This window comes from Alligator mississippiensis, chromosome 1, assembly GCF_030867095.1.
Source record: "Alligator mississippiensis isolate rAllMis1 chromosome 1, rAllMis1, whole genome shotgun sequence".
Classification (NCBI taxonomy): domain Eukaryota; kingdom Metazoa; phylum Chordata; order Crocodylia; family Alligatoridae; genus Alligator; species Alligator mississippiensis.
Window position 1 is genome coordinate 235,831,712 of NC_081824.1, and position 25,997 is coordinate 235,857,708.

The following is a 25,997-nucleotide window of genomic DNA, read 5'->3' on the forward strand; positions in this document are numbered from 1 at the left end:
AAGCCCCCTCTTGATTCTGACATGCCACCTGCTTGGTGCACTCCTCAGTTTCCACTGAGTTTAACCAAGCTGTATCCCTCCCAAGAGTCCTCCCAGTACTTAGCTGATACCGGGTGCACTCTGGAGAGCACCTCACAACTGAACCATATGTCACCTCCCCAGCACAGGTAAAATTCACATTGCTGTTTGCCACGGACAGCTGTGCCTCCATGCATTGCAGTTGTTTATGGCGACAGCTCTCTTGTAACTGGGCAACATGACCACACCAGACACCTGGGCAAATGTTTGCCCTTGCAATACATCCAGTCACTGAAGCACTAGCATATAGCAGGTACCTCCTCTCTGCAGACCTAGAAGGGGTTTCTGCTGTAGAGATAATTAAGAATAGCAACCCATCCTGTAAAAGATACTGGGCTTTTCTCTTCTCTGTGTATAATCTGCAGAAAGCTGTGTTTTTTTTGTTGTTTGAAATTGGGTGTGTTTTGTCCACATGATACAAAATGGGTATTGCATGAAAGCACTCTTTGTTTTTTTGCAGCTAGAGAAGCTGCTAAGGAACCATGCCACAGAAGGCAATTGCAATAGAGCAACTCTACTGCCACCAGCCTTTGTGGCAGGGTGAAATCCATGGCACAGCCAGTTGCTTTCTGTCCACACTACTACTGCACTGGATGCAGAGTGGCCCCAAGGGGAAGCCTTGCTCCAAGCAAATGTGATGCAAACAGTGGAAACTCCCACCTGCTGTGCAGCAGTGCTGACAGAACTGTCTTAGACACTTGCAAAGCTTGTGTTTTCCAGTGCTGACACTGCTCTGATATATGTAGTTTTTTGGACTGTGCAGATAATTAAGTTACAGGCACTGCATGCGTTAATCATATTCTGCTTCTGAACTTCTGATGAGGTGTCAAATGCTCCTGCCTTCCTCAAGGAATCCCTGGAGTTTTATTGCTTTGCCAGCTGACTGTGTGGGCAGACTAGCAGATTCTCTCCTCATATGTGCTGCATTCTCATGCTGTGTGAGTCTGTCACACAGAGACAAATTCACATATCCAGCATCCCTGTTGACTTCCACATTATGTCCCAAGAGACAGAGCAAGTGAAGAAAGAAGGCAACTTGCCTTCCTTTAGTGGTTACTTTAAAAAATGGGCCATCTTTACCTGCATCCCACATATCCCCCAAATAAGGCATGCACCTTGTTTTGGGAGGGCAGAATGAAAAGAAAGAAAAAAAGATTGTTCCAGAATATTAAGTGCCACAGCACAGACTCGCCATGGCTGACCACTCCTGACTTAATGTCACTCACCAGCTGCAGCATGAAAAGCTTCAGGTCATAGCCACTGCTGAATTGGCAGCAGCTTCTGACGGAGCAGCCATAACCTACTGCCAATTCAGCCGGGCTGTGATGGGGTTAAACTTGAAGCTTTTTGAGTTGCAGCTGGAAGCTAAATGATTTCAATGAGTGGGCTCCACCTTTCCCCTGTGGAGCACAGAACCCAGCACAAGCCCTGGCAACCATTTGAGCATTCCCATGCCTCCATTCCAGTGCAGGAATCAGCTTCCTGACTTTAAAAACTCACCACAGTTTTAGAGGACAAATTTTGAGGGGGAAAGTGTGTGGTATGCAAGTGAATACAATATGTTGCCACATCTGGCTGTTTAGGGAGAATATGTGTTGTCAAGATATTGCTCATGTTGACATGGTAATAACTTGGCATGGACTCATCTGATATGCAGTGCAGTAACAGAATAAGAAAACAATGTCACATCATAATGTCACATCATTATGACACAATGATACAGCATCCAAGAGCTTTATTTGACTTGCCAGTGCTTTTCAAGAAGGTTATGACCAATGCCAGCTGAGATGCGTTACTGCAGAAAACCCTCTATTTGCAAAAAGATGGAGAGTTTCTGTGGAATTAGAATTGTTCTTCCTTTTCCTTTTTCTTTTCCTTTGGTATCAGACACATTAGCAACTTTTTTGGTTGTATTTTCATACCTGTCAACAGCCCTTGCAACTCTTGAACAAAGAGAAAAGGGAATTAAGAGGAGAAAAGAGAAATTCAAGAGATTGAGAGGGAGAAACAAGGAAAGAAAGGAAGCCACAGGCTGATGGCCATCCCTCTATCAGGTGTTTCTGTAGTGTTGGGCTGCCTAGGGCATGAGTAACAGGGAAGTCCCAAATGCAGACAGTGCCCAGTGCCCAATGGGAGGAGCAACCATTGTGTGGGAGATGTAGGAGGTGAGGTTCATATGCAAAGGACACATGCCTAGAGGGATTCAGCTCTCTGGCTGAGGGTCAGATACGAATTTTGGAGTTTAACCCAAATAAAACTCCCGGTAATGAACTTACCTGTTACTTGCACTTTAGGAAAGTTACCGTGATCCCATGTCACAAAACAGGCATGAAGTCTGCCTGCTCTGCTCTTTCATCTTCACTAAAATCTGCCTTGTCAGTGTCCTGATTTGCTGTACAAACAGTGACCACAAAGCACCCAGAATACAAGAGCCTGGGCCCACAGCTCATTTCTCTTCTCTGAGCCATACCAGGAGCAACACACTCAAAACACAACCTCACTTCTTCCTGGTTCTTAGCTCCGAATGCAGGCGCCACATGCTGCTGGTTGTCGCAAGCGTTCTGTCATAGTTGCATGGTAAACAAGAATTTTTTAGAAAATTAAAGGCCAGTTTCCATTCCACCTACTGGGCATCAAGGCACCTAAACATGGTTCCCTTCCACCCTGCTCAGGTCCTGAGAATCTATTACTGCAGCTACTTTTGTAACACGTTCATCTGACCCTTAAGATTGAGTCACAAAAAAGCAGTGAGAAGGAGGAGGACTCACCCACCTTGTACATTAACTGTTTTTCCAGGACCCAAAAAGGTGGAATAGAATCACACTTACACATCACGTCTGCTTACATGCCTAATAGATGGAAGAGAATCTAACACTAAATGCTTAAGAGCACCACAATTCAAAGGGTGTCAGAGTCCAGACCTGGCTACAGTGGGACTATCCCAGATGTACCCCTGATTTACACTGGTGCAGCTAACTGATCACAGTGAGCATGTCTACATGAGATGCTATTGTGCAGTGGCTACTTGTGTGCATTTATTTGGTACTTATATAAGCAGGTAATAAATAAATGCACACTAATCGGAGTTATTGCATAGTAGCGCTAGCAAACACCTTTTAAATGACACTATTTTGCCATGCAACGCTACTACGCATTAGTATCAAGCTACTGCACAGTCAGCATCTCATGTAGGCGCACCCACTGTGGCCTATGCCATTTTTCTTTGTTTTACTGATGACATTGCAAGCTCAGAAACTCTGCCAAAATCCCCCCAGTGTTCATACACCATATAATCTGTTCTTTAATGATAAGATTTCAGACCATTTACCCCCAGAATCCCTGTCTCATCTAGTGCCCATTTCCTAGACCTGTGCCTCATTTTCAGTTACACACAGGTAGAGCAGTGAAGAGCTTGAATCCTTCCACATGCACCATCTAGTTTTGCTTGGGTATACAGGATGTATCTTCAAGAGCTCACAGTCCAGGCTTCAGTTGGTCTACACTGAAGTTAAAAAAGCAGTTTCCCTGTTGGTGCTTTGGGAGCAGACATAGGTCAATGTTGTGTGCCTTGAAAAATCCCTCACTCCACTTATTTCACTAAAATTAGAACTGGCCAGGAGTTTCTTGCCTAAATGTGTTTTTTTTCTCCTGGAAGTGCTAATATTGAGACTCTCTTGGGAACAGATTGGTTTCCACAAAACTTCCAGAGAACATGAGGTAAGGTAGGGCAGTGCTGCCTGCCCAGACCCATGGAGCCAGAACTCACCTGGAGATGCAAAAGATTGGGTTCAAGTCCTTGTTCCAATAAAACAGTAATTATTTACACAGAACAAAACAGCTCCAACAAGAACCTGAATGTGAGCCACCACAGAACAGCATGGTGGCTAGGATGTTCATCTGGGATACGTCAGACCCAGGGCCACAGTCTGGCCTGGATCAGGGAGAGCAAAGAGTAGAACCCTGTTCTCTCTCAGATGAGCTCAGAACTTTTCACTATTTTGGGATACTGCTTCAATGGGGCTTTTGGGGTGTTTTTTTTCCTTTTAATACTTTGCTTGGTTTCTTCCCAGTGCAAAAGAGAAACATTTTTAAAATTTCAAAACTTTTTGCAGGATGTTAAAACCACTTCTCACCCAGCCTCACCTACAATTCCTCCTGGCAGCTACAGATGAGAATCTAGAGCTGACTGGGAATGAGAATGCAAATGTTTCCCAGTGACACTGGATACATTTAAGAGGATCTGGTGGGTTTAGAAGGCATTTGAAATTCAGAGGAGTTTCAAGCCAGTGACCTTGTTTGCTATTGCTTGAAGGCAGTTTTTCAAGACAGGCACTTGTCTATTGCTGAATGGCCTCTGCCTTTCTCTTAACTGCTGTCTGTCACTTATGCCTTAGCTCCAGAGATTTCAGATTAAAGAGTTGTTCAAGGCTTCTTTTGACAGAAGCCAGTGGCAGAAAGATTGCACTTGGCTCAAAAATTGGCCCTTTTATTTTCAGATGAGAATGAAGAGAAGCAGCCACTGACAAGCAAAGAGGAGGAAGAGCGGCGCATTGCAGAGCTTGGGCGTCCAGTCCTGGGAGAGCATACCAAGTTAGAAATCATTATTGAAGAGTCCTATGAGTTTAAGGTATGGTACTTGTCTGACCCAAATCACCACAGGGTATACCTTCCCTGGTATCCATTCATATTCACAGCTCTTCTTTACTGGGATGCCCTGAGTAGGGGCTTATCTCTTCTCTATACCTGGATATGCACATATCTGACAAGCACCTGTTGTGCATGTGTTAAAGTCACATTTGCAAGGCAAGTGTATATAATGCTTTGGACCCTGATTCAACAAAGGCATGTAAATCTATAAACACGTGCTTCAGTACAACCCTGTTCAGCAAGGGACATGAACACATACCAAAGGCCACTTAATGGTGGCCCAGCTGTAAATGGGCACCTGGGCATTCAGGCTGGGAAGGTAGAAGCAGCTGGACATGATGCTGGTCACATCACTTCTTTGAGTGCTGATGACTACAGGAACCAGAGGGGCTGAGCTGTGTTAATCCAGTGGGCTCTCAGGCTCAGGAGAACTCTTGACCTTATGTTTCACTGATTCCAGTGAAATTCAGGTATGTACCTAAATGCTTGGCTGGATGGGGCAAAACTGCCTGAATCAGTAGAGTAATGAGTGACTGTTGTCATTCAGGACAATTGGAATTAAGTAGGGTTGAGAGGCTGGGTTTCCTGTGCTACAGAGACAAGCAGAAACAATGATATTAAAAATATTCACCAAAGGTAGAGCATGGTAGAGCTCTTGTGGAACATACAGCTTTTGTGCATCCAAATCAACCCCAATGGGCTGCCATCTATTGTGTCCATCCCTCATTCCCTGCCCACCCCCTCAAACAGGAGATAGTGTTTCAGCAGCTGAGCCCATGATCCAGAATGGATTATATGCCATCTGTGAAAGCCAGATGTATGCCAAACACAAAGGAAACAGGGCTCTATCAATTCACGCTACAAGAACCCCTGTGCATAGTGCGTCCAAACCTGTTTTGCGGGGAGAGCAAGGTTTCCTACCTGGCTTCCTGAATGAGCCAGACCACAAAACACAGACATCCTCAGGATGCCAGATGTTGGTTTTTCTGTAGAAATAGTGGGCCAGCTTCTCTGCTGGCGTAAGCAGAGTCATGCCTGTTATTCCAGGCATACCAGTCATACCTGGAACTGACCACTCCACTGCAGTCAGTGAATGGACATCTTGTTAAACCAGTGGACAATCTAGCCCATTATCTTTTAGGGTGTGTTTACACTTAGGCAATACTATAAAACCAGCATCAGAGCTGCCCCTAAACCTAAAAAGTATGATGTTCTCAAGGCGAAAAAGAATGAGACAAAAATCTCAGACTCCTTGGGCTGGGATGAGCTCATGATATAAAAAAGGAAGATCCCTATGAGATAGAAATTAGACCCAATGTGGAATATGTAGGAAAACAGCTGCAAGGGAAGTCACCAGGAGCCACCCTAAATATCCATTCCTCAAGGTTAGCATTCTTTCAACAAAGTCAGTCATAAACTCAAATAATACTGACTTTAAATCTCCTAATGTGACTAGCAGTTATGCAAAGCCTCCTAGCACAGTGACTGGTTTATATTAACAACTATGCCTGGCTCTGTGCATCAGCAGATCTCAAGGGAGGTCATTGTTATTATCCCCATTTTAGAGATGGGCCAACTCAGGCACAGAGGGGAGAAGAGACTTTACTAAAGCCATCCAGTAAATTAGTGGCAGAGCCAAGGATGAGCCCAGCTCTTCTGAATTTCACGGTGGAGGTTACAAGAGATGGTGGTTATACTATTAAGCTCTACACCCCCTCTACATGCACCACGCACACACACACATACTACATGAGTGACCTCATGAGAGCAGAGTATCTTAAGGTATCCACATAGTTTCTGAGGGAGAGAGAAATTAGTCCCCAGATTACCTCAGGAAGCACAGGGTGTCTGAAAAGGGGATGAGGTGATGCTATATACTCGCTTCTCCCAGAAGCAAGCTTGTATGTCACAGGAACTGCAACGCCTCCTTGGCCTTGGCACAGTTGTCTTGGATTTGTTAGTATTTTCACAAACGCTGAACTTGGAGCTTAAGTCAACTGACAGTGTCCCTTTCACAGTCTTGACACTTGCAACTCACTAGCAGTCACCAGAGGAAATAACTATGAGCTCAGGACTTGTGGTGATACACAGCAGCACCTGCTATGCCTCTGCTAATCAGCCCACTTGTGACCACTCAGCTGTCGCTGCTGCTGCTGTAACTAACTGTTATTTAGAAAACCAGAATCTTAATTGTAGGGAACCAAATGTTTGAAAGTATCTCACAACCGAAGGGGCGGGAAACCCATTAGCTGTAAAATAGATGGAAATGCATCGGCGATGAGACACCAGAGTGCATGTGCTAATGGAAACTGGCATTTAAAAAATTACAGTACAACAGTAACCATTCGTTCATCGCAATGCATAAGGTGATCTCCTGTTGCTATTAACAGCAGCTGCATAGGAAAAAAAGAAGGTGATTACATCATTTTTCTAACAATTACATACTGTAGATATATATTGCAGAGCAGAACAGTGTCATGAGCCCTATCTTCAGCTGGTTGCAAAATGTCTTGATTAACATCAGGCTTTGAGAGAAGCTAAGACCCTGATCCTGCAGACACTCATCTACAAGTTCTGATGCTGCAAACAGTTCTGCATAGACTTAATTTCACAAATGCAAATGGTCTTCTTGTCTTGATTTGCACTTGTGGAGTGAAACATGGTTTTCAGTATTTGAAAGATCAGGGCCTAAGCCTTACAATTTCTTTGCCTCTTTGAAAAAAAAATCAGTTAAATTTATGACGTGCAGTAAAAACGCAGGAAGCCTAGCTCCAAAAATATGTCACTTGTTTAGCTTGAATTATTTATAGTGCTTCAGAGTATACTGATAAAAATTCACCAATGCATACCATTTAACAAAGAAAAACTAGTAGCAACAGAAGTCCTCAGCTGCTATTTAATCTCTATTGAGATCTTGGAGAAACTGCTAATTTTTTATTCAGACTAGATAACACTGAGATTAGCAATCTTCTGTTGTACATGTAATTCAAAGGGGGGCCTTTTCATACAAAATAAGATTTTGTGAATATGTGTGCATATTTACAGCTGCTTGTGCTACCAGCACTGTTGTTCTGAGCTTGACATCTGCTGCCTTTGATAAAATTTGGTCATTCTGAATACACAAAGTTTTTGATTTCTGCCCATGTCATCTTGCATAGCTCTGTCTCCTTTGTCTACCCCTGCAGAATACTGTGGACAAACTCATTAAGAAGACAAACTTAGCCCTTGTAGTTGGAACAAACAGCTGGAGAGAACAGTTTATTGAAGCTATCACTGTCAGTGCTGGTAAGTTCCTATCTCTTCACGTAATGAATTATGATAAGCTGCTCTCTTGTCTTAGTTTTGCTATATCAATAACACTTCCACAATAGCATGGCAGGAGATTACAGCTGAGGCAAAACAGATAAGAAAGTTATTCAAAGAATCTACATAAATCATTTGATTAGAATGTTTAATGAGATCACCTCATCTGATATACAGGAAATCTTCTATAATAAGCATATCTGTAGAGTCTGGTAGAAAAAAAATCCTGATTTTTATAAAATGTGGTAGAGAAAGGCTAGGTCAGCGATTAGGAAATTCTTTGCAAGTTGTTTATTAGGTATCAAAGTCAGAGTGATGGAGGCCAGATTCCCAGATGTGTACACAGGTAGTGTCCCAGTCTCATTCTCCATAATCTCTGCCCCATTTAGACTGGCTATTCCCCTCAGGCCTCACCTGTACCAAAGGCTGCTGTATCAGTCACTTGACCCAAAGAGCAGAACCGGTTAGAAAGTTATTGTGCAACTTGTGAGGTTTGCAGTACTACAAACCACACGTGCCTGCAGGTCTGGATCCAGCCAACAAGGATGTAAGGGATGCGGGGGGGTCTCATATTCTGCCTTACTGCTTCGTAAAGGAACTTGCTTCAAGCCACAGGCTAGCACTGCATAATGGCCAGGGGGCCATAGATGGTAGATCTTTCCTCATCTGCAGTAGCTGCAGAGTGGGGCAATGTGATCCTGCTACAAGCACAAGGCAGGTGCTCTCTATCCTTGTATCCTCATGCCCTGTGCTGGAGACCCCTTTAAACATGTTTAAATTCTTACAAGGCTAGATGTGACTAGCTGAAAGAATAGCTTCAGGATCAGCTGACACTAGATACAAGGGGGCAATAAAATCCAAGCACAGGGCTTAATCTTCTACTGCTCTGCAACATTTGTTCCAAGAGCAATCAAGTGCACAAATCAAGCAAGGGTTAGAAACTTCCCCAGGCAAGTGTTGGGCATCAGTCAAAGCCACTGTCCCAGCTAGAAGCATCTGCCTTGGGGGCTGGAGAACTTCATTCTGCTCAGGGCTACTCTGAAGGGAGCCGCTCTGGGTCTTTTATCCAGGTTCCATCTGGGGAAACTGCAGAGCCCATAGCAATGAAGCTGAAAAAGCCACGATTCAGCTGAGAGCAGCAGAATACCCCTACAGAGTGGAGGGATTTCCATCTCTGGAATCTGCTGTTAGTTGCCCCCTATGTATGTGTAGAAAGTGTCATTGTTCAGCCCAAAAAAGGATGCAACTGATTTTCTCAAGAAGCTCCTTATTTTATTTTGTGTTTCATTTTATTTTGCTGCCATGTTTCTAAAGCTATGTGCACAGAAAGCTGCTTCTCCTTGGAAAATAAGGAATAAAGAACGGGAATTCAGGGAGAAAGGGCATTTCAGCAGCCAGGATAGTCAGGAGGGATTTGAGACACATGAGTTCAGTTCACCACTGTGCCACACACTCCTCCTGTGCTCCTTGACAAGTCACTTTAGGGGGATTTTCAAAGGCACAGGGGTAGCAATGGGTTCATCTCTCCACCAAAATTCAGCAGAATTTGGGACCTAAAGGTCATTCCTACCTTGATAAATCTTGCCCTTAGACCCTCAGTAAAATGAGGCCAAATGCACATCTGTGCCTACCCAGTCTGCTGTGAGGGTAAATATATTGGAGATGTTGAGATTCTCAGGCAGGAGGGTAATGGGCACATGACAGGGTTTGCAGGCCCCATGTGACAAAGACAACAAAAACCCAAGGCAACTTAGGGCCCAGAAGCAATCTAGGCATCTTAGGCAGCCAATCAGGGGCCAAGCCTAAGTGCCAGCAGGGTATATAATGGAGAGGCAGGGCAATCAGTGGAGAGTGCTGGAGCTGAGAGATGCTTTTGTGTCAGAAGTGGATTTTTCCTTGAAGGGGAACTCAAAAAGGGGAGTGTTTAGAACACTGGCTTTCAACCTTTTTTCATTTGTGAATCCTGAAAAAGTTTTGAATGGAATTGCAGCCCCCTTTGAATTGTAAGTGTGGGTATTCACATACTTTTGATTAATCATAGTCATCTTTCACAGACCCCTTAGACAGTCTGCAGACTCCCAGGGGTCCGTGGGCCATAGGTTGAAAAACACTAGTTTGGAAGGATGGGGGAGAGGATTGAAAAATACTTCTGCAGAGTATGGGGAAGAGGTCACTATATGCAGTGCACTCTGTCGCACCATTTCTATATTCAGGTGCCTGATATAGAAAGTTATTTCAACTTTAGTCTTTCTTATCTGGAACCCTAATTATTTCCATTGCCCTTGAATCTCTCCTCATGTCACAGGAATGGCAGCTTGCTGTACTGTGCACTGGCTATCCACCAGGCTTCACTCCAGATGATCCAAGGCCAGGTCTGCTCTAGGGAGTATTACCAGCAGAGCTTGATGGACTAGGAAAGTAGAAAAAAAATGCACCCACAAAGCCACTGGTGGCAGCTTGCAGATATGCCACTAGCTTATTAGCTATTCAGGGAGATGATGTAGCTATCCTGTCAGGAAAAAAAACCCTTCTGACAGCATGTGCTGTTTCTGTTATGGGGCTGTCTGCTGGCACAGCTACATTGGTATAGAGATTGTGGCTGAGGCTGCTCCAGCACAGACATGCCTTGAGTGACGTATTGACATGGGATGTGCTGGGCACCAAAAGGAAAATCTATCCAGAAGCTCAGAGAGCTTTCCCATCAGCAGGCTGGAGAAGTGCCATCACCCACGCTTGATTTTTCTGCCATGCTCAGTATGGGAGGGTGGCTCGAGGAGGGAAGCAAAAGCCAGATAACAAGACATGATCCATATGCAGAGTTAGGATTATTTTAGCGCTTCATCTGGCTCCTTTTTGCAATGGTATCTGAGTGCCTAGCCGTGATTTTATCCCCTATGTAAAGATGGGGTAATGAAGCACATAAGAGTTAAAGAATTTACCCAAGATTATGCAGAGGTCTGTGCCAGGGAAGGGTGCTGAACATAACTCTCCCATGCCCCACGTCAGTGTTCTAACCATTGCTCCATCCTTCTTGCCCCGAGTAGACCTTTGGAGCTGCCAGGAATAGCAACTAGTCAGAATTTCACTCTGGGGCCCTGTAGTGGCAGGCTGAGGGCTGCCATGCATTTCCAAGTGAAGCACAGAAGCTGCTTGTTGACAGCTCTGTGGAAGGATCAAGGCCCTCACATTAGGAAATAGCAAGTCCTTTGAAGAAAACCTGGCTATGGGACTGGGCTAAGACTTGAGCTCTGTGCATTTGCAGCTGTGTTACAGAGTTCTCTGTTCAGTGGCTGGGAGGGACTGTGCAGGATTAGGATTGCAAATGACCTAGATAGATTGGAAAAGTGGTCTAGAATGAATAGAGTGAAATTCAGTAAGAACAAGGGCAAAGAATAATACTCAGGGAGGACTATTCAAATGCAGTAGGAGGGATGACTGGATGGGCTATAGTACTGCAGGAAAGAATCTACAAGTTATAGTGGATTATATAGCAAGCATGAGTAACAGGGTAGCATTGTTGCAAAAAGGCAACTAGCATCCTGTGTATTAGCAGGAATGTCTCAGGCACTGAGGCTTCACTAGGACTCCTGGGTCCAGTTTTAGGTATTGCAGCTTAAGAAAGATGCAGACAAATTGGACAGAGTCCAGAGGAGATCAACAAAAAGTATTAAGGTCTAGAAAACATGAGGAAAGGTTGGAAGATGTGGAATTATTTCTTCTGGAGAAGAGAAAGCAAAGAAGGTATTTGATAAGAGTCTTCAAATACAGAAATGGGATAGTGTTCAATTGCTGTTTGTTCCCCCAGGAGAAAGGATAAGAAAAAATGGTCTTAAACTTCAATAAGTGAGATTTAGGCTAGGAATTAGGAAGAACTTTCTAATTCTGAAGGTAGTTAAGCACTGGAATAGATTACTTAGAGAAGCTGCAAAGTCTGTCACTGGGGCTAGGGACAGACATTCAAAAAGCATGAGCCTGAATTGATTCAGTCTTTGCAGGTTAGTCTAACCTGGATAGGCTGAACTGGTTTGTAACCAAACAGACATTCCCTCTGGACTGAAAAAATGCAGGTACATGCCTGCAGTGGCTCAGGCTAGAGGCCAGGGGGCACTAGAGCAGCCCTCCCTTCCCTCTGACAGTGCTGAGCTGGGGGAGGGGCATGGCCAGGCCCCAACAAGAGGTTCTGATTAGGGAGGGGTTCCCCCCTATCTAGCTGCCCCTGACCAGTGAGGGAGCCAGCAGGGAGTCACTCAGCATTTACTTATACAGCAGGGAGTTACACAGCATTTATTAGCCCATCAGCAAAACAAAAGCCTCTTTCATTAGTTCAAGCTCTTCTTAAACAACTTTTTCCAAGGAAGGAATGAAGGGACATTACCAGCTACCTATTGATTAGCTTCAAAAAGCCCTAAACCGACACTGTCCTGTCTTTGTTTTGTCTGCCATACACAGACACCTCTCAACATTAGCTAGCATACCACATGCTGGCTACAGTCCGTGCTGTGGGAGAGGGGAGGGAGGGAGGATCCCTGCTTGAGCAGCTAATTTATGATCAAAAAAGGTTGACCCCTGCTGGACTGTGCGTCCCCCAGAGGGCCTCCCAACCCAATAGGAATCTGTGATGGCTGGAGCAGCAGGGTGGCTGCTAGGGAGAATGCTGCCATGGAGAGTCAATGACCAAGGCACTTGCTCTGTTAGTGTTGCTTCACTGCAAGGAGATCAACCACTGTGCAGAGATCTTAGTGCTTGCCTGGCAAGGGGAAGCCAAGTCTGCTGCAGCTGGCCATCTCATCAAGGGAGATGCCAGTACAGCTGTGCTCATGGGAAGGGGTAGAGCCATGCTGAACAATCTCCTGGCTGTCAGGAGCTGCCAAGTGTTGTAATGCTAATTAGATTCCAAGCAAAGTGAGAGCACCCACTGTTTGCCTTCATGGCTACTTCTTGGACACCAGTGTTGCAGTCAAAAGAAAGCCCAGAGCCACAAAAGCAATGCAGAGGGGTTGGGCTGGCTGGTAGCTGGGCTCTGCAAAAAGCTATGTCCAAATGGAGAATGCATCTGTGACAACCCAACCAAGCTCACAGACAGAAAGGCAGGGCCTGGCAACATTGCTGGGATAAGGCAACCCCACAGAGATGAGTGCTGGGAAGGAGGCAAAGTGACTCCCAGATCCAGGCCTTGAGCTGGGAGACGTGAGGTGAGTTCACTTCCTGTGCTTCTACATGAACTGCTTTAATTGTTTTCTTTCCTGACGTTTGTCTCCATAGTCTCATCCCCAAAATGCTTGCAACCTCCCCCTTGGTTGAGGTGTGTACAGGACCTCAATCAGTAGGACCCAAACAGGCTCAGGACATAAGTTATGAGACTGATTAACAGTAATTCTAGACACTGAGTTCAGTGAGAAGGGAAGTGGTGGTAGCTAGGATATCAACAGCTAGAAGTGCCAGTCCTGGATCAGGATCTCAGAGTACTAAGCACTGTATGGTAGAGAGATCAGAGTGCATCCAACTAGATGCTATCTAAGCCATAATCAGTGCCCAAACCCTACCATCCCTGGGGTGCCCATCCCTGGGGAAATATGTTCCCTTACTTGGTTCTGTAACAGAAATAGGCTGCTGCTTCTCTGCTGAAAAATGAATACATGCGTTGTTAATGATGAGGCAAAAAGTTGTAAGGGACCAAGTGTCAGTAGACATTTATCAGTCCCATGCGTTTCCTCATCATGTATGATCTGTTGACAGAGAGTCTCTTGTTCAGAACAGAACTGAAAAGGTTGGACAGTTATGAGAGGCACTATGTGGTCTCGACTACGTGTATCTAAGTTTCCGTAAATCTTGCCAGTGTCTATGTGCAACTGGATGGTGCAGCAAATAACATAGTGGGCACATCTACACATTCATTAATATGCAATGGTTACTGTGCATTAAACTTAGTTCTTGTATAATCAAGTACTAAATTAATGCACAGTAACCAGCATTACTGAGCAGTAGTGCTGGCACACACCTTTTTAGTGACATTACTGCCCAGTATCCTAATAATACTGCACAGTAGGGTATTAGCACTGTTTCTGCTGTCATATGCTGCTGTGCAATATTATTAGGCTGCTGCACAGTTAGCATCTCATGTAGATGTGCCCAGTTTGTTTTGCAGGAAGTGGTGTAAGTATGATCTGCTAGTGTTACAGGACACTAGAAATGGATCTTTGGAATAAGCATAAGATTTTGGGATCCTCGGATAATATTAGTACCTGGACCTTTAAAAAGTGATTCATGCTGGTGGCTTTGTTGGAGCCGTCAGGAAGCCCAGAGAAGATGCCCTCCTTGTTCTGTCCTTCAGCTACCACTAACAATTCCAAATTTGTCAACTGATATTTTCAGAACACAAATTAATTTGAAAATCAGTGGGACTGGCCCAATCCCACCCATCAGGTTTCCAGTTTATAGTAATAAGCTTGTCATGAGCAGTGATGCCCTTAGCCTGAGCTTTCATGAAATATTACTGAAAGCTTGGTAAAGTCTCTCATTTTGTTTTATACATAGAAGAGAGTTCAAACAGTTCTTACTTCTGAGTTCAAAATATACTGCATTGATTTGCATATCACACACACCTTTTTCCTGACAACTAGCCATCCAAAATTGGGGATTTCTGCATTGGAATGGAGGCATAGGGATGCTGGAATGGGTGCCACGTGCTGTGCATGGAGCAGGATCAGAATTCATTCATCAGTGTCATTCCCCCTTCTCTTGCAGCTCAGCCAAAAGCAGCACTCACAGCCACTCCCAACTCAGCCAAGAAGCTCCTTCCAATTCTGCAGTGGCTGCGAGAGGGTTGTGCTGCTAGGTTTTGGCTGAGCAGGAAGGGGAAGGGAAGTGGTGCTGATGAGTAGACCTACCCCTACTACATGCAGCCAGTGTTCAGCCATAGTGAGACTATGCTGTGGCAGGTGAGACCCTGGAAAAATCTTTTCTTTCTTCTGCCTTGCTAAAACAAGGTGCATATCTTATTCGGGGAGATGTGGTATACGAATAAATACAGTGATGTCTGTGAGCTGTTGTAACAAGGTTATTTGCCTCTGTTCTGAGCAGAGCTATCTGGTTTGCATTTCATTATGAAGTTAACCACAAAAAAGTCATGAACACGTTTTTTTTCCATGCTTCAAGTAAGTGGGAACTTTAAAGATATTTATTAACAGCTCAGATTGCAACGAACGCAATGGTCAAATTGCCTGATAGGCTATGGCTCAGCTTCCTAGCAAGAAATGACAGGTATTATTTGACAGGCCCCCCTTCCCTCCTCTGTGAATCTCCCTTTCTCTTAGAAATGGTCTATTTTATTGGTATCATGATGGCAGGTGCAACTTTACCTGCAGATTAAACAGAGAACTACCTGCAGATTTAACAGAGAACTTGATCACTCCATGTACAAAATGTGCAAATTAACTTTCACTTATAATGTAATCAAAATGAGAAGCTGTATTGTCTGTCATTTGCCTCTGAGGATAGAATGTGCAAAATATGACTCTCTTTAAAGCATTTCTTCTCATCAAACTCCTTAGTTTTTATTATGCATAGTTGAGTAGCTTTTGGAAACTCCAGTTGAAATCAGGGCCCGTGGTGCTATGTGTAGCACAGAGATGGAAAGAACACAGTCCCTACCCCAGAGTTTACAGTCAGAATTATCCATGCCAGAAACAGTGGCTTCATCACATCCTATGTTATAGCTAGGACAGCCACAAGTGTGCAGGCTTTATCACTGTGACAAACAAGGTATGGAATGTGAATGTACGCCTGTAGATAGAGAACTAATCTCTATTAACTACTTGAATAGATGTTCATCATTTGCTCAAGGAAGGTGATTGATGGAAGTTTAAAAAAGATGATGGATGTTAATGATGGGGATTATGACTTTGATATCCCAGGATGAGCTGCCTAGAGCTGAAATAGCTCTTGGCAGTTTCAGATCATGGGAATTAAGATGCATCAGAGGCTGTTGTCAATAGTCATGGTTTCCCTTGTAACTCACAGAAAGGCATTTGAAATGGGTAAGATTTCTCCTCAGAGTGACCTATGTAGACTGAGAAAGCAAAGTCTAAATTGCCACTTCATAGTCGATATATAAACCCCAGAAAGCAGCTAGTGCAAGCTAAATGAGTTATTGATTGACAGAAGTGTAACAGGCCAGCACTCAGCACCCAAGGCAGCCACAAATGCCTGGAGCTGCCATCATGCCATTGCAAGGGCACCATCAGCTGCCACTGTGGCAGCAGCTATTTTCTGTGCCCCTCTCACCCACCCCAGAGGTGGCACCTGGGGCTTCTGCCCCAGTCACTCCCCTTCAGTTACGGTACTGTTGATTGAACAGAGCACAGGCTCAATTTAAGAAAGAGCCATACAGGACTGGAGGAGGATCTGACATCATTCTCAGGGCTTATCAGTTAAGGGGCCAAAGACAAGTCCCTTTCAACAAAAGGGAGGAATGCAAGAACCAGTCCCTCTGACAGCCCTCCTGCCACCTTTCTTGGTGCTAGTTCCATGCTTGTCCATATCCCAGCCTGGGCCCACACCAGCATCACTGTGGTTCCCTGGCCCCTATAGGTAGTGTGTGATAGAAGTTGAGCTGCCTCCTTTTCCATCCCTGCTCTGCAGTCAGGGTGTGTGGCTCTGCCCTTTCCCCATGTTCTGCAGGAACTCCTTTTCACTGCTTCCCAAGGCTTCTCTGCAACAGTCTGGATCCTGCTGCTTTCCCCTCCTCTGTATACTGCCCAAGAGTTTGAAGAGAGGTGATCCTAGTGTAGCCTGACCTCCAGATGGGGCTCATTCCTGCTAGGAACAGCTCATGCCATCCACACAGATTTAGAGTATCAGGACAGTTGTACTCACATTCACTTTCTAATCATCTCCCTAAAGATTTTGGGGTCCCAGCCATCCCCCTGCCACACAGCTCTGTTGATTTTTAAAACAGAGATGTGTCTAGTCACCCTGGTCTTCGTGGAGTGAGCTGACAGCAGTCCAGGTCTCAGATTTAAATATATTCTCTGAAGATTCTCCAACATATAAAAGGTTTCTGTTTTGATTTTTCTACCATTATATACAATACCTGCCATATTAAATGTGGCACTATAAGGTGCATGTTGAATGGAATATTGCTCTGCACCTTCTTATATATGTGAGTGCCATGTTCGCCTAAGTGTGGTGTTGTCAGTGTATAACTTGCCCTCTTTACTATTCTGTTCACCACTAACGTTGCCAGGCAATGTCTGCCACAGCTTTTTGACACAAAATAGCAAAACTGTAAAGGGTCAAATTTAAGGGAATTGCAAGATGCGTTTGAACCCACAAAGTTTGGAGAAAGCTGGCTGGAAGTGAAACCAGGAAGGGAGAGATGCCTCTAGCCTATTGGCTATTGCTGTATTTAGAGATTCTCAGGGAAATAATATGTTTAAGGAGAGTAATCTATAAAAAAGAACTTGCAATGCATGGCAGCTACCAGACAGGCTGAAAAAGAGAATGTGTATGACACTGGAGAGTACAGGGGTCTGTCTTGGAGGTGCATTTGTCATTTACGGTGTAAGTTTTTTTCCTCCAAATGTTGTGGAAGACCTACTGCAATTGTCAAACAACCCTTCAGACCAGCACAAGCAATCAGGGCAGGGAGGCTGTAGTCATAACGAATGGCAGCAGAGCAAGTAATCAGGTAGAAGTGACTCCTCATTAGTCTTTTGTTATGCTGTACAACCATTGTTTGAATGCAGTGTAGGTCGGCAGTTACCATTGATACACAATGTACAGCAAGATTATTTTGTTCTCCCTGCTGGAGACTTTAAACATTTTTCTTTTCAATTAAACTAAAAAGTGTCATCATTGCATAAAGAGATGTGGAAAGGAAAAAGCTCATGCAGGCCAGCAGCAAAGCTTAAGAAAATTGCATGCAGTTATTATGGCGATTGTAACCTTCCCAACAACAAAGAGGCAATTATCCCAGCTCTCCAAATAAAAGAACCTTTTGAAAACTAGGGGCTAGGGTAGATTGTTCCTTTAAATTAGTTGTGTTTGATCTGTTAGGATGAGAGCATCCATCCAGGGGAGGCAGTCGGAGAGTGGTCACTGGTTTAAAAGGCCACAAGACTAGGCAGAAATCAGCTCTGCTTTCTAATGCCTTGAAAAAACTTATTCCTAAGGCATCTGCTGCTCTGGCTGCATCCTCTGCTACAAAAGGCAGCACTCAGCCTTTCAAAATCTTCTTTCTACCCCAAGAGTGAAATGAGCTTCCTGCTCTCTTACACAGTCTGGAACTGTGCTTCTGGGGAGCCTGAATGCATTGCTACCCCACCTCTGTGGTGCTCCCTGTGCACCAACTCTCAGAAAATAAGCTGTTCTCTGTCTTTAGCATGTGTATCACCATTTTCTCCCAGAGACTCTAAGGCAGGGGTGTCAAAAGCATCTGGGCCTGCAGGCTAGATTAGTGGCGCAAGGCCTGTTGATGGGCCGAATTAATAGCACATAACTGACCATGTGGGCTCTTTCCGGCATACAGACATGTCCCATGCTCCACGTGCCAGGATCTACCAAATGCAGCGCGTGCTCCGATTGGTCTGGGACCACCCCCACATGCAGTGCCCATGCAGAATTGGTTTGGTATGTGCCCCACATGTAGCTCCCACTCCATCCAGTCCAGGACCAACACTGCATGCAGTGCCTGCCTCGGAGCCTCCAGGGAGGAGGAATATCACATGCAAAATGTGTCCTGGACTGGCCAGAGTGTGTGTGCATATGTGCAGTGTGGGTTCCAGCCTGGCCAGAGCAGGCGCCAGGTAGAGGTTAGGCACCCAAAACACAAGGGCCCACAAATCAGTAGTCACTCCTGGAAATCTAGGTTACTACCTCAGAGGAAGCTTTGACTTGTAGTAAGCACAAATGTAGCACCTAGCATGCTAGGGGAAACAAGAGACCCCAAGCAAAGTCAAGGCATCAGTGTGCTATGCTCCATGTGTCTCCAGAGAATATGAAAAAATCCTGCCCCAAAGACCTTGCAGTCTAGACATGGAAGACAAAGGAAGCAGTATTATCATCGCTTTGCAGCTGGAGAACAGAGTCATTAAGTGTCATGAGCAAGGTCATGCAGGAAATCTATAACAAGTTGGAGGCTTAAATCCAGGTCTCCAGTATCTCAGACCAGTGCCATAACCATGAGATGGTCCCTCAGCATACGGTGACACCTAATGCAGTGACACCTTAGAAGGGCTAGCTCAGCTCCAATGCCTGCAAGTTTTTTATTGCAGTGGAAATGCAGTTTCGATATTGAGGAAAGTTTAAGACATCCTGTTGAGCCACATTGAGTGAATCAGCATGTCAAAGATTTCATCAAAGATGTCAGCACAGTCAGGGAGTCCATGGAGACAGGATGTCAAGTGACAGTTTTGAGTGACACACTGGAAGCTGAAGTCTCAAGTACTAGGATGTAGAGTGGGCCTGGATTTCAACGGGCCTGCCCAGCTTAATTTAGTGGATTAAATGTTGTCTCAGATTCCATTAAACTAGTGCTTTGAACAAATCAAAGGGAAATTAGGTGTGCAGTAGACTCTAGTTGCTGAGCAGGGGGCATGGGGAAGGATTTCTTTTGCATTTTATCTGCATTCTGTCTCTGCGTGTGTAGTCAGGAGGAGGGAGCATATGTACTACTGTTCTGCAAAACCCATCCCCCAAGCTTGCTTTGTAAGCAGCAGCGGGTTGTCTCCACCATGAGGAGGTTCATCACCCTTACAAGTTCCTGCAAGAGAGGCAGGAGTCAAGTCATTCTGTTACCAGGAGAGGCACACCAACAAATCAGAATAATTGAAAAAACAGTACTGACATAATTGCTGCCCCTTTTCACCTCAGCGGTAGACACATGATAATTCAGTGGCAGCTAATTAAGAGGCTTCAAAGGGCACACCCCATAGAGGATAAGGGAGCTGACCAAAATTATATTACATTAGTCTTTGCATTACAATAGCATTTAGTGGTCCCCGCTGAGGACAGAGTTACAATACACAAGGTGTCATACACACATACAAGCAAGAGGCAGGCCCCTCCAGGGGAGTCTACAATCAAAACAGGAGAGAAACAGGCATGGGAACAGAGGCTGGCAAAGGGGAAGTGATTTACCAGCAGTCTCTGAGCAAGGCAGAGAGAGGTTAAGTTTGGTCATGGACCTGGCTTGGAGATAGATAGCAAAGATGAGGGTGGAACAGTCTCCTCATGAAAAAAGCTTTACAGTAAAGGCTGGTATCTGTTGCACCCATTAGGTACATAAGTGGACTCAGGCACCTTAGTGCAATTTTAATCCGCCCAACTCAAAGGCCTGAAAAACTGTAAATGCAAAAGATGGGGAGGTACTCCTCCTCACTGCTTTTTTGTGATTCAGTCTTTAGGTTGGAATGTTGTAGATGTGATGATGGTCCAGGAAATGTGCAAGAAGAAAGTAAACAATTGGTCCAGTAAAAGATACCAGCAAAAAGCCCTTATTTCTTGCATATTTCCTGAAACATAGTGGTTACAACAGCACTACAGTCCTACTAGGGCATGATACTGAAAGTCATCATGTAACAATGGAAATCCCACAACATAAAGAAAAAAGAAGGCAGACTATACAGTGCTTTCCCAGGCCTGAGGAAGGGCACTTTCTACCTGAAAGCTTGTCTAATACCTTTCTCAGCCATACAGTTGGACCAATAAAAGATATCACCCAACAAACCCTTGTTTCAGTTTTAAGCGTCCAATGATCGTGTTTTACATTAATGCATTGTGGGTTTGCAAGGACATGAACAGGATTGAAAAGAAATGGCCTTAGGTACCCAAGCACACCTAATAGGCAGAAGAAGATGTGACCCAGGGTTTCTCCAGATTCCATATTAGAAACCATGTTGTTTAATATACAGTCCTTACCACAGCTAATGCAGGCAGCTATTTCTATCATGCTAGCCATTTGCCACCCCATAGATTTCAGTGACAAAAGCATCATTTATACTGGGGCCATCCAACTAGTGGCCCACAGGACACATGTGGCCCACAAAGTGTTAAGCTGTAGCCCTCAGTCTCCTGCCTGGCCACTGCTTCTCCTATCACTCCAGCTGTTCTTGGAGACAGAATCTCCAAGTTTCCCTTTCTTCCTCTGGCTTTTGCTGCCTGCCTCCACCCCGTGGCATAGGACAGCGCAGCACAGTGTGGTCAGAGGAGCTGAGGGTGAGTCTGGGGATGCACAGGTATGCAATGTAGTGGTGATAGAGGGGGAACATGGGGGGCTGCCGACATGTGGTACAGCAGGAGTGTGTGCATGCAGCACATGGCTAGTCCTAGTGCTGTCTGCAGTTGTGCAGCCCCTGCTGGTGCAACCCACAGGGCTCTTGGCCCCCAGCTGTTTGGAAGTCAGACAGCCCTATTTTATAGAAAACTGCAACGCATGTGGTTATATCAGGTTCACTCCTCACTACAAAGTAATTACCTTACAGAGGCAGGGGCAGACTCCATCAGTCATTTGCTTGCACCTCTTACGGAATAATTAGTAGCTCTTTAAACCAGACTGCCAGAAAAAGACAGTGCAAATGTAAATTGCAGAGTTCATTGCTGGAAACAAGCAAGAGCACTTACAAACAGCACTTGGAATATTACAAGTTATATTTTATTCATCTGTTTAATTTTTTTATATATTAATGTATTACTTTGCTTAGTGATGATTTGTGGCTGTCTGAATGTCAAGCTAATATTTGAGATGTACTACTCTCTGCCTCATGCAGCAGGCAAATAGCATTAGTCTAACCTGCCACTCTAAGCGGTGGTCAGTGTATTTACAGATTATATTGAAAGGAGCAGGAGCAATTAAATAGCAACCTCTGCAGATGAGGCAGAGTTATCTAGGTTCATCAGGACACCAGGAGGCTGGAAGGAGCTGTGGAGACACCCACTGGGGATATGAGTGGTGCAATAGTGAAGGAAGTTTGGTATTGATAAATATATGCAGTGCACATTGGATGGGTAAAAACCCTCCCAGGGTTCTGAATTTACTGTATCAACCCAAGAGAGGGATCTGGAAGTCAGTGTATGCATGCAGCATGTGGGTCAACTCTGGACCCAGGCCAGATCTTTGACACCCCTGCTTTATACAAATTAGGGATGATGTCTCATTTGGGAATGGTGTACAAGACTGGTTGCCCAAGCTCAAAACTAATACTACAGAACTAGAGAAACTGCAGAGAGAAGAAATGAGAATAACATAAGGGATGCTCATAACCTTCTAAGCTAGTGTTTCCTGTCTTTTGATGCAAAGGACACACTTTTTTCTGGATTAAAATTGATGGCCCACTTCACTCGTACATCAAAAAAGGTGTCTTGAGAACCTGTAACATATTCCGGTCCCCTGCCCGTAAAATCATACTAGTACTGAGATGTACTGTTAAAGAAATGACACCAAATGCATCTTTCTTTAAGTAAAGGTTTAAGGAAGCAAGCAAATGACTGATGGAGTCTGCTGTGGTGTTTACCAGTGTACAACCCCTGTCTCTGTAAGGTAATTACTCTGTAGTGAGGAGTGAACCTGATATAACCACATGCTTTTCAGTTTTCCATAAAATAGGGCTGTCTGACTGGAATGGGCTTCCAAGAAAGGTGGTGCTCTCCCCTACTTTGGGGGTCTTTTAAGAGGAGGCTGGACAAGCGCCTAGCTGGGGTCGTCTGACTCTGCTGTCTTCTCTCTCCACTTCTCTTGTCTTTCTACTGTTTTCCCACTAACATTAGGCACAAGTCCAGTTCCAGTTCAACCAGTGCCCCAGGCTCTACATTTGCTATATCTGTCCCCAGGGAAGCCCCTAACCCACACTACACCATTTCTACTCCAGCCTCATCTTCTGCCAGTGTTCTGGGTGCTGCTTCTGCTGTTTCCATTACCTGCTTCTATAAAGAGTTCCTTACAATTAGCAGTTAGCAGTTCCTTACAATTGTTTTATAGTTTCATAGTTGTTAGGGTCAGAGGGGATCTCAGTAGATCATTGAGTCCAACCCCCTGGCCTGGGCAGGAAAGAGTGCTGGGGTCAGACAACCCCAGCTAGGTGCTTGTCCAGTCTCCTCTTAAAAGACCCCCAAGGTAGGGGAGAGCACCACCTCCCTTGGAAGCCCATTCCAGATTCTGGCAACCCTTACTGTGAAGACATTGTTCCTGATGTATAACCTAAATCTGTTCTCCATCAGTTTGTGGCCATTGTTTCTGGTTATTCCAAGGGGTGCCCTGGTAAACAGCATCACCTACTCTTTGCTAAACCCCCCTCCCCCCCCAATGAATTTGTAGGTGGCCACAAAATCACCTCTCAGCCTTCTCTTGCAGAGGCTGAAGAGGTCCAGGTCCCTTAGTGTGGCTGGGCACCTTAAGGGCAGAGTCAGGCAACTGCCAGGTGCCTGATTTTGCCAGGCGGCAGTCATTTTGGGGAACCAGGTATAAAGAGGCTGCAGTTTGCTGCTGCCAGTGCAGGCAGAAACATTTCCTCACTGAGCTGCAGCAGGAATGTCCAGAAGGTAAGAGTAGGAGGCTCTTGGTCCTGGGCCATAACCTAAAACTGCACCCTGCTGGGGAAAGGTGGCTTGGTGGGGCTCCTGGTGGTATGGGAGCCCCCAGGAAATGCCAGGCCAGTTACTTCCCCAGTGAAAGGCAAGGAGGGGCACCTTGAACCCAGCCCCCATCTTTGGGTGGGCTTTGGAGGCAGTAGTGGGACCAGGCATGGTTGTGGACACCTGAGCCTGTGAGGGGATGCAAGACCCTGGATAGTGAGTGTGGTGGGCCAGGCATGGCAAGTGGAGAGCCACCTGAGCCTACAGGGGTGGTTGACCCCAAGGCCCTGAGAGAAGGCAGTATAGTGAGGCCCTAGGGAAGAGGGCCATTGTGAACGTCCTGAGAGGGAAGGGATGGAGGGGGCCCCACACACAGTAGGGTTGAAGGGGAGTAGGTCTGAAGGGCTGTGCATGAGGGGGGCTGAGTAGGGCTGAACAGGGACTAGGCCTAAAGGGCAGTCCCAGGGGTGTGTTGAGTAGGGCCAAACTGGGAGTAAGCCTGAAGGGCAGTGCAAGGGCCAGCCCTGTGAGGAGCTGATTGTGAAGATGCTGAGAAGATCTCAGGGTGGGGCGTGGTGTAGAGGCTGCAGAGTGAGCATAGTAGGAACCCCAGGGGTGGGGAATAGGCCAAGGCATGTTCATGGATGCCTGAGGCTATAGTTGGGCCAGAGGCCAAGTGCAGGGCCTCAGCCAGAGAATTAGGGGTGAGTCCTGACCCTGGTAAGTCCTCCATCGCAAGGAGGCTGAGTGGGTCAAAAGAAAGACCTAAATGTTAAGCACAATGACCTGCTGCTCCAGGGAGAGAGGGAGAGTCCCTGTGAGGCCCTGGAGCACCAGTCGTGAGGTAGATTATGATTATATCATGTGGATGCCATCCGCGAGGCATGGGTTGTGGTGCAGAGGAGGTTTTCGGAGCCACAGATAGTGCCCCCTGTCATCGGGGCAAGGAATGGGCAGCCTCCCGCCTAATTAAGACACCAATTATTAAGCACTGCAGCATTTCATAGGCACTCAGATACTTGCAGTTATATATTCTGAGCTGGTGAAAGGCTAGATGTACCATATTTACTCAATTAGAAGATGATGTTTACCCCCTATTTAATCTGGGGGGAAAAAGCCCCTTGCCTTACAATTGAGCACAAGGCAGCAAGGGGTAGGGGTTAGAGCTGGAGCCAGAACCACAGCTGCTACCTACCCCGCACTGCCTTTGCACTCCCAGCCACTCCTCCCCTGTGGTCTCCAGTCTTCCCCTGTGCCAGTTCTGCCCCATCTCTCCTCCTCTTCCATATTCCTCCTTACCTTTGCTCCACTGCAGCAGACTCTGTCCTCGCTGAAACCTGGAGCACGGAACAAGTGCTCCTGCCCAGCCCTGTAGTTGCAGTGCCAGCTCTGTGCCACTGCTGTGGGGCTGGGCTGGAGCCATGCTCTGTGTCCCAGGCTACAGCAGGGACAACCTGCTGGCATGGAGCAAAGGTAAGTGGGGTGGGGATGGAGGGACAGGCAGGAGGGAGAGACTCTGGAGGTGGGGGAGGCAGGAGGAAGGGCGGGATGGGGATCTGAGTCTGCAGGGGGCAGAAGCAGTGTGAAGGGGGGAAGGGGAAGAGGGGAAGGGGAATTGGGGCAGCCTGAGGCTTCAGGAGGGGACCCTACCAACTACCTTACCACTTTCCCCGCTACTGCCTGTTCCCCACCACCCCCACTGCCTGCCCCAGTACTGCCCCCACCATCTGCCCTACCATGTGCCCCTTACTGATTTCCCCAATGTCTGTCTACCTGCCATCTCCTATCTCATTGCTGCCCCCCATTACCTCTCCCCCCCTGCCCTGCCTGCAAATTTAAGATGATCCTTCAATGATTAGATCTCATACATGGAAAATTGTAAGAAATTTATAAATTTTCCATGTATAGAATCTAATTATTGGGAGATTGTCTTAAATTCAGGGTAATTTTATATTTGGATAAACATGGTAGTAAATCAGTGCCCCGGCAGCCTCTTCACTCCCTGAATCCAATGACCAGCCCTGAATTTAGTAAAAAACTAGTAAATAATAATCCTGAACTATGAAAAGCATTTGGTCATGTTTATCTTTATGAGAGGCATTCCTGTTTATTGGGTTCACCCAATAGTGATCGACACAAAGTAGGGTCTCATTTGGCACCTGCTGATACAGTGAATTTTGTGAACTACTGAGAAAATGTGGCAATGGTACAACAGTGATACCTGCATGCCTCAGTTCCCAACAGACGCCTGGTGTCCTACTACCACCTTTCTCTCACAGGGCTGTATCAGTTCAAACCAGAAAGCTTTTCCTCTGGCAGCAGTGGATGTCAAGTACTTAATCAGGAATTTGGTCCAAGAAGCAATATTAACTTATATTTTATTAAGGTGTGGTGGTCCTAGC

The 25,997-nt window shown here is 45.7% G+C and overlaps 1 protein-coding gene across 13 annotated transcripts in view; it reads left to right on the top strand.

Moving 5' to 3' along the window:
- Positions 1 to 25,997, top strand: part of SLC8A1 (solute carrier family 8 member A1) — a 349,364-nt gene that overhangs the window by 306,439 nt on the left and 16,928 nt on the right. For all 13 annotated transcript variants that reach the window (XM_059720277.1, XM_059720279.1, XM_059720281.1 and 10 more), the window contains 2 exons: positions 4,575 to 4,705; positions 7,911 to 8,010. In XM_059720277.1, the coding sequence (XP_059576260.1) occupies positions 4,575 to 4,705; positions 7,911 to 8,010 (231 nt within the window). The remainder of the gene's footprint in view (positions 1 to 4,574; positions 4,706 to 7,910; positions 8,011 to 25,997) is intronic.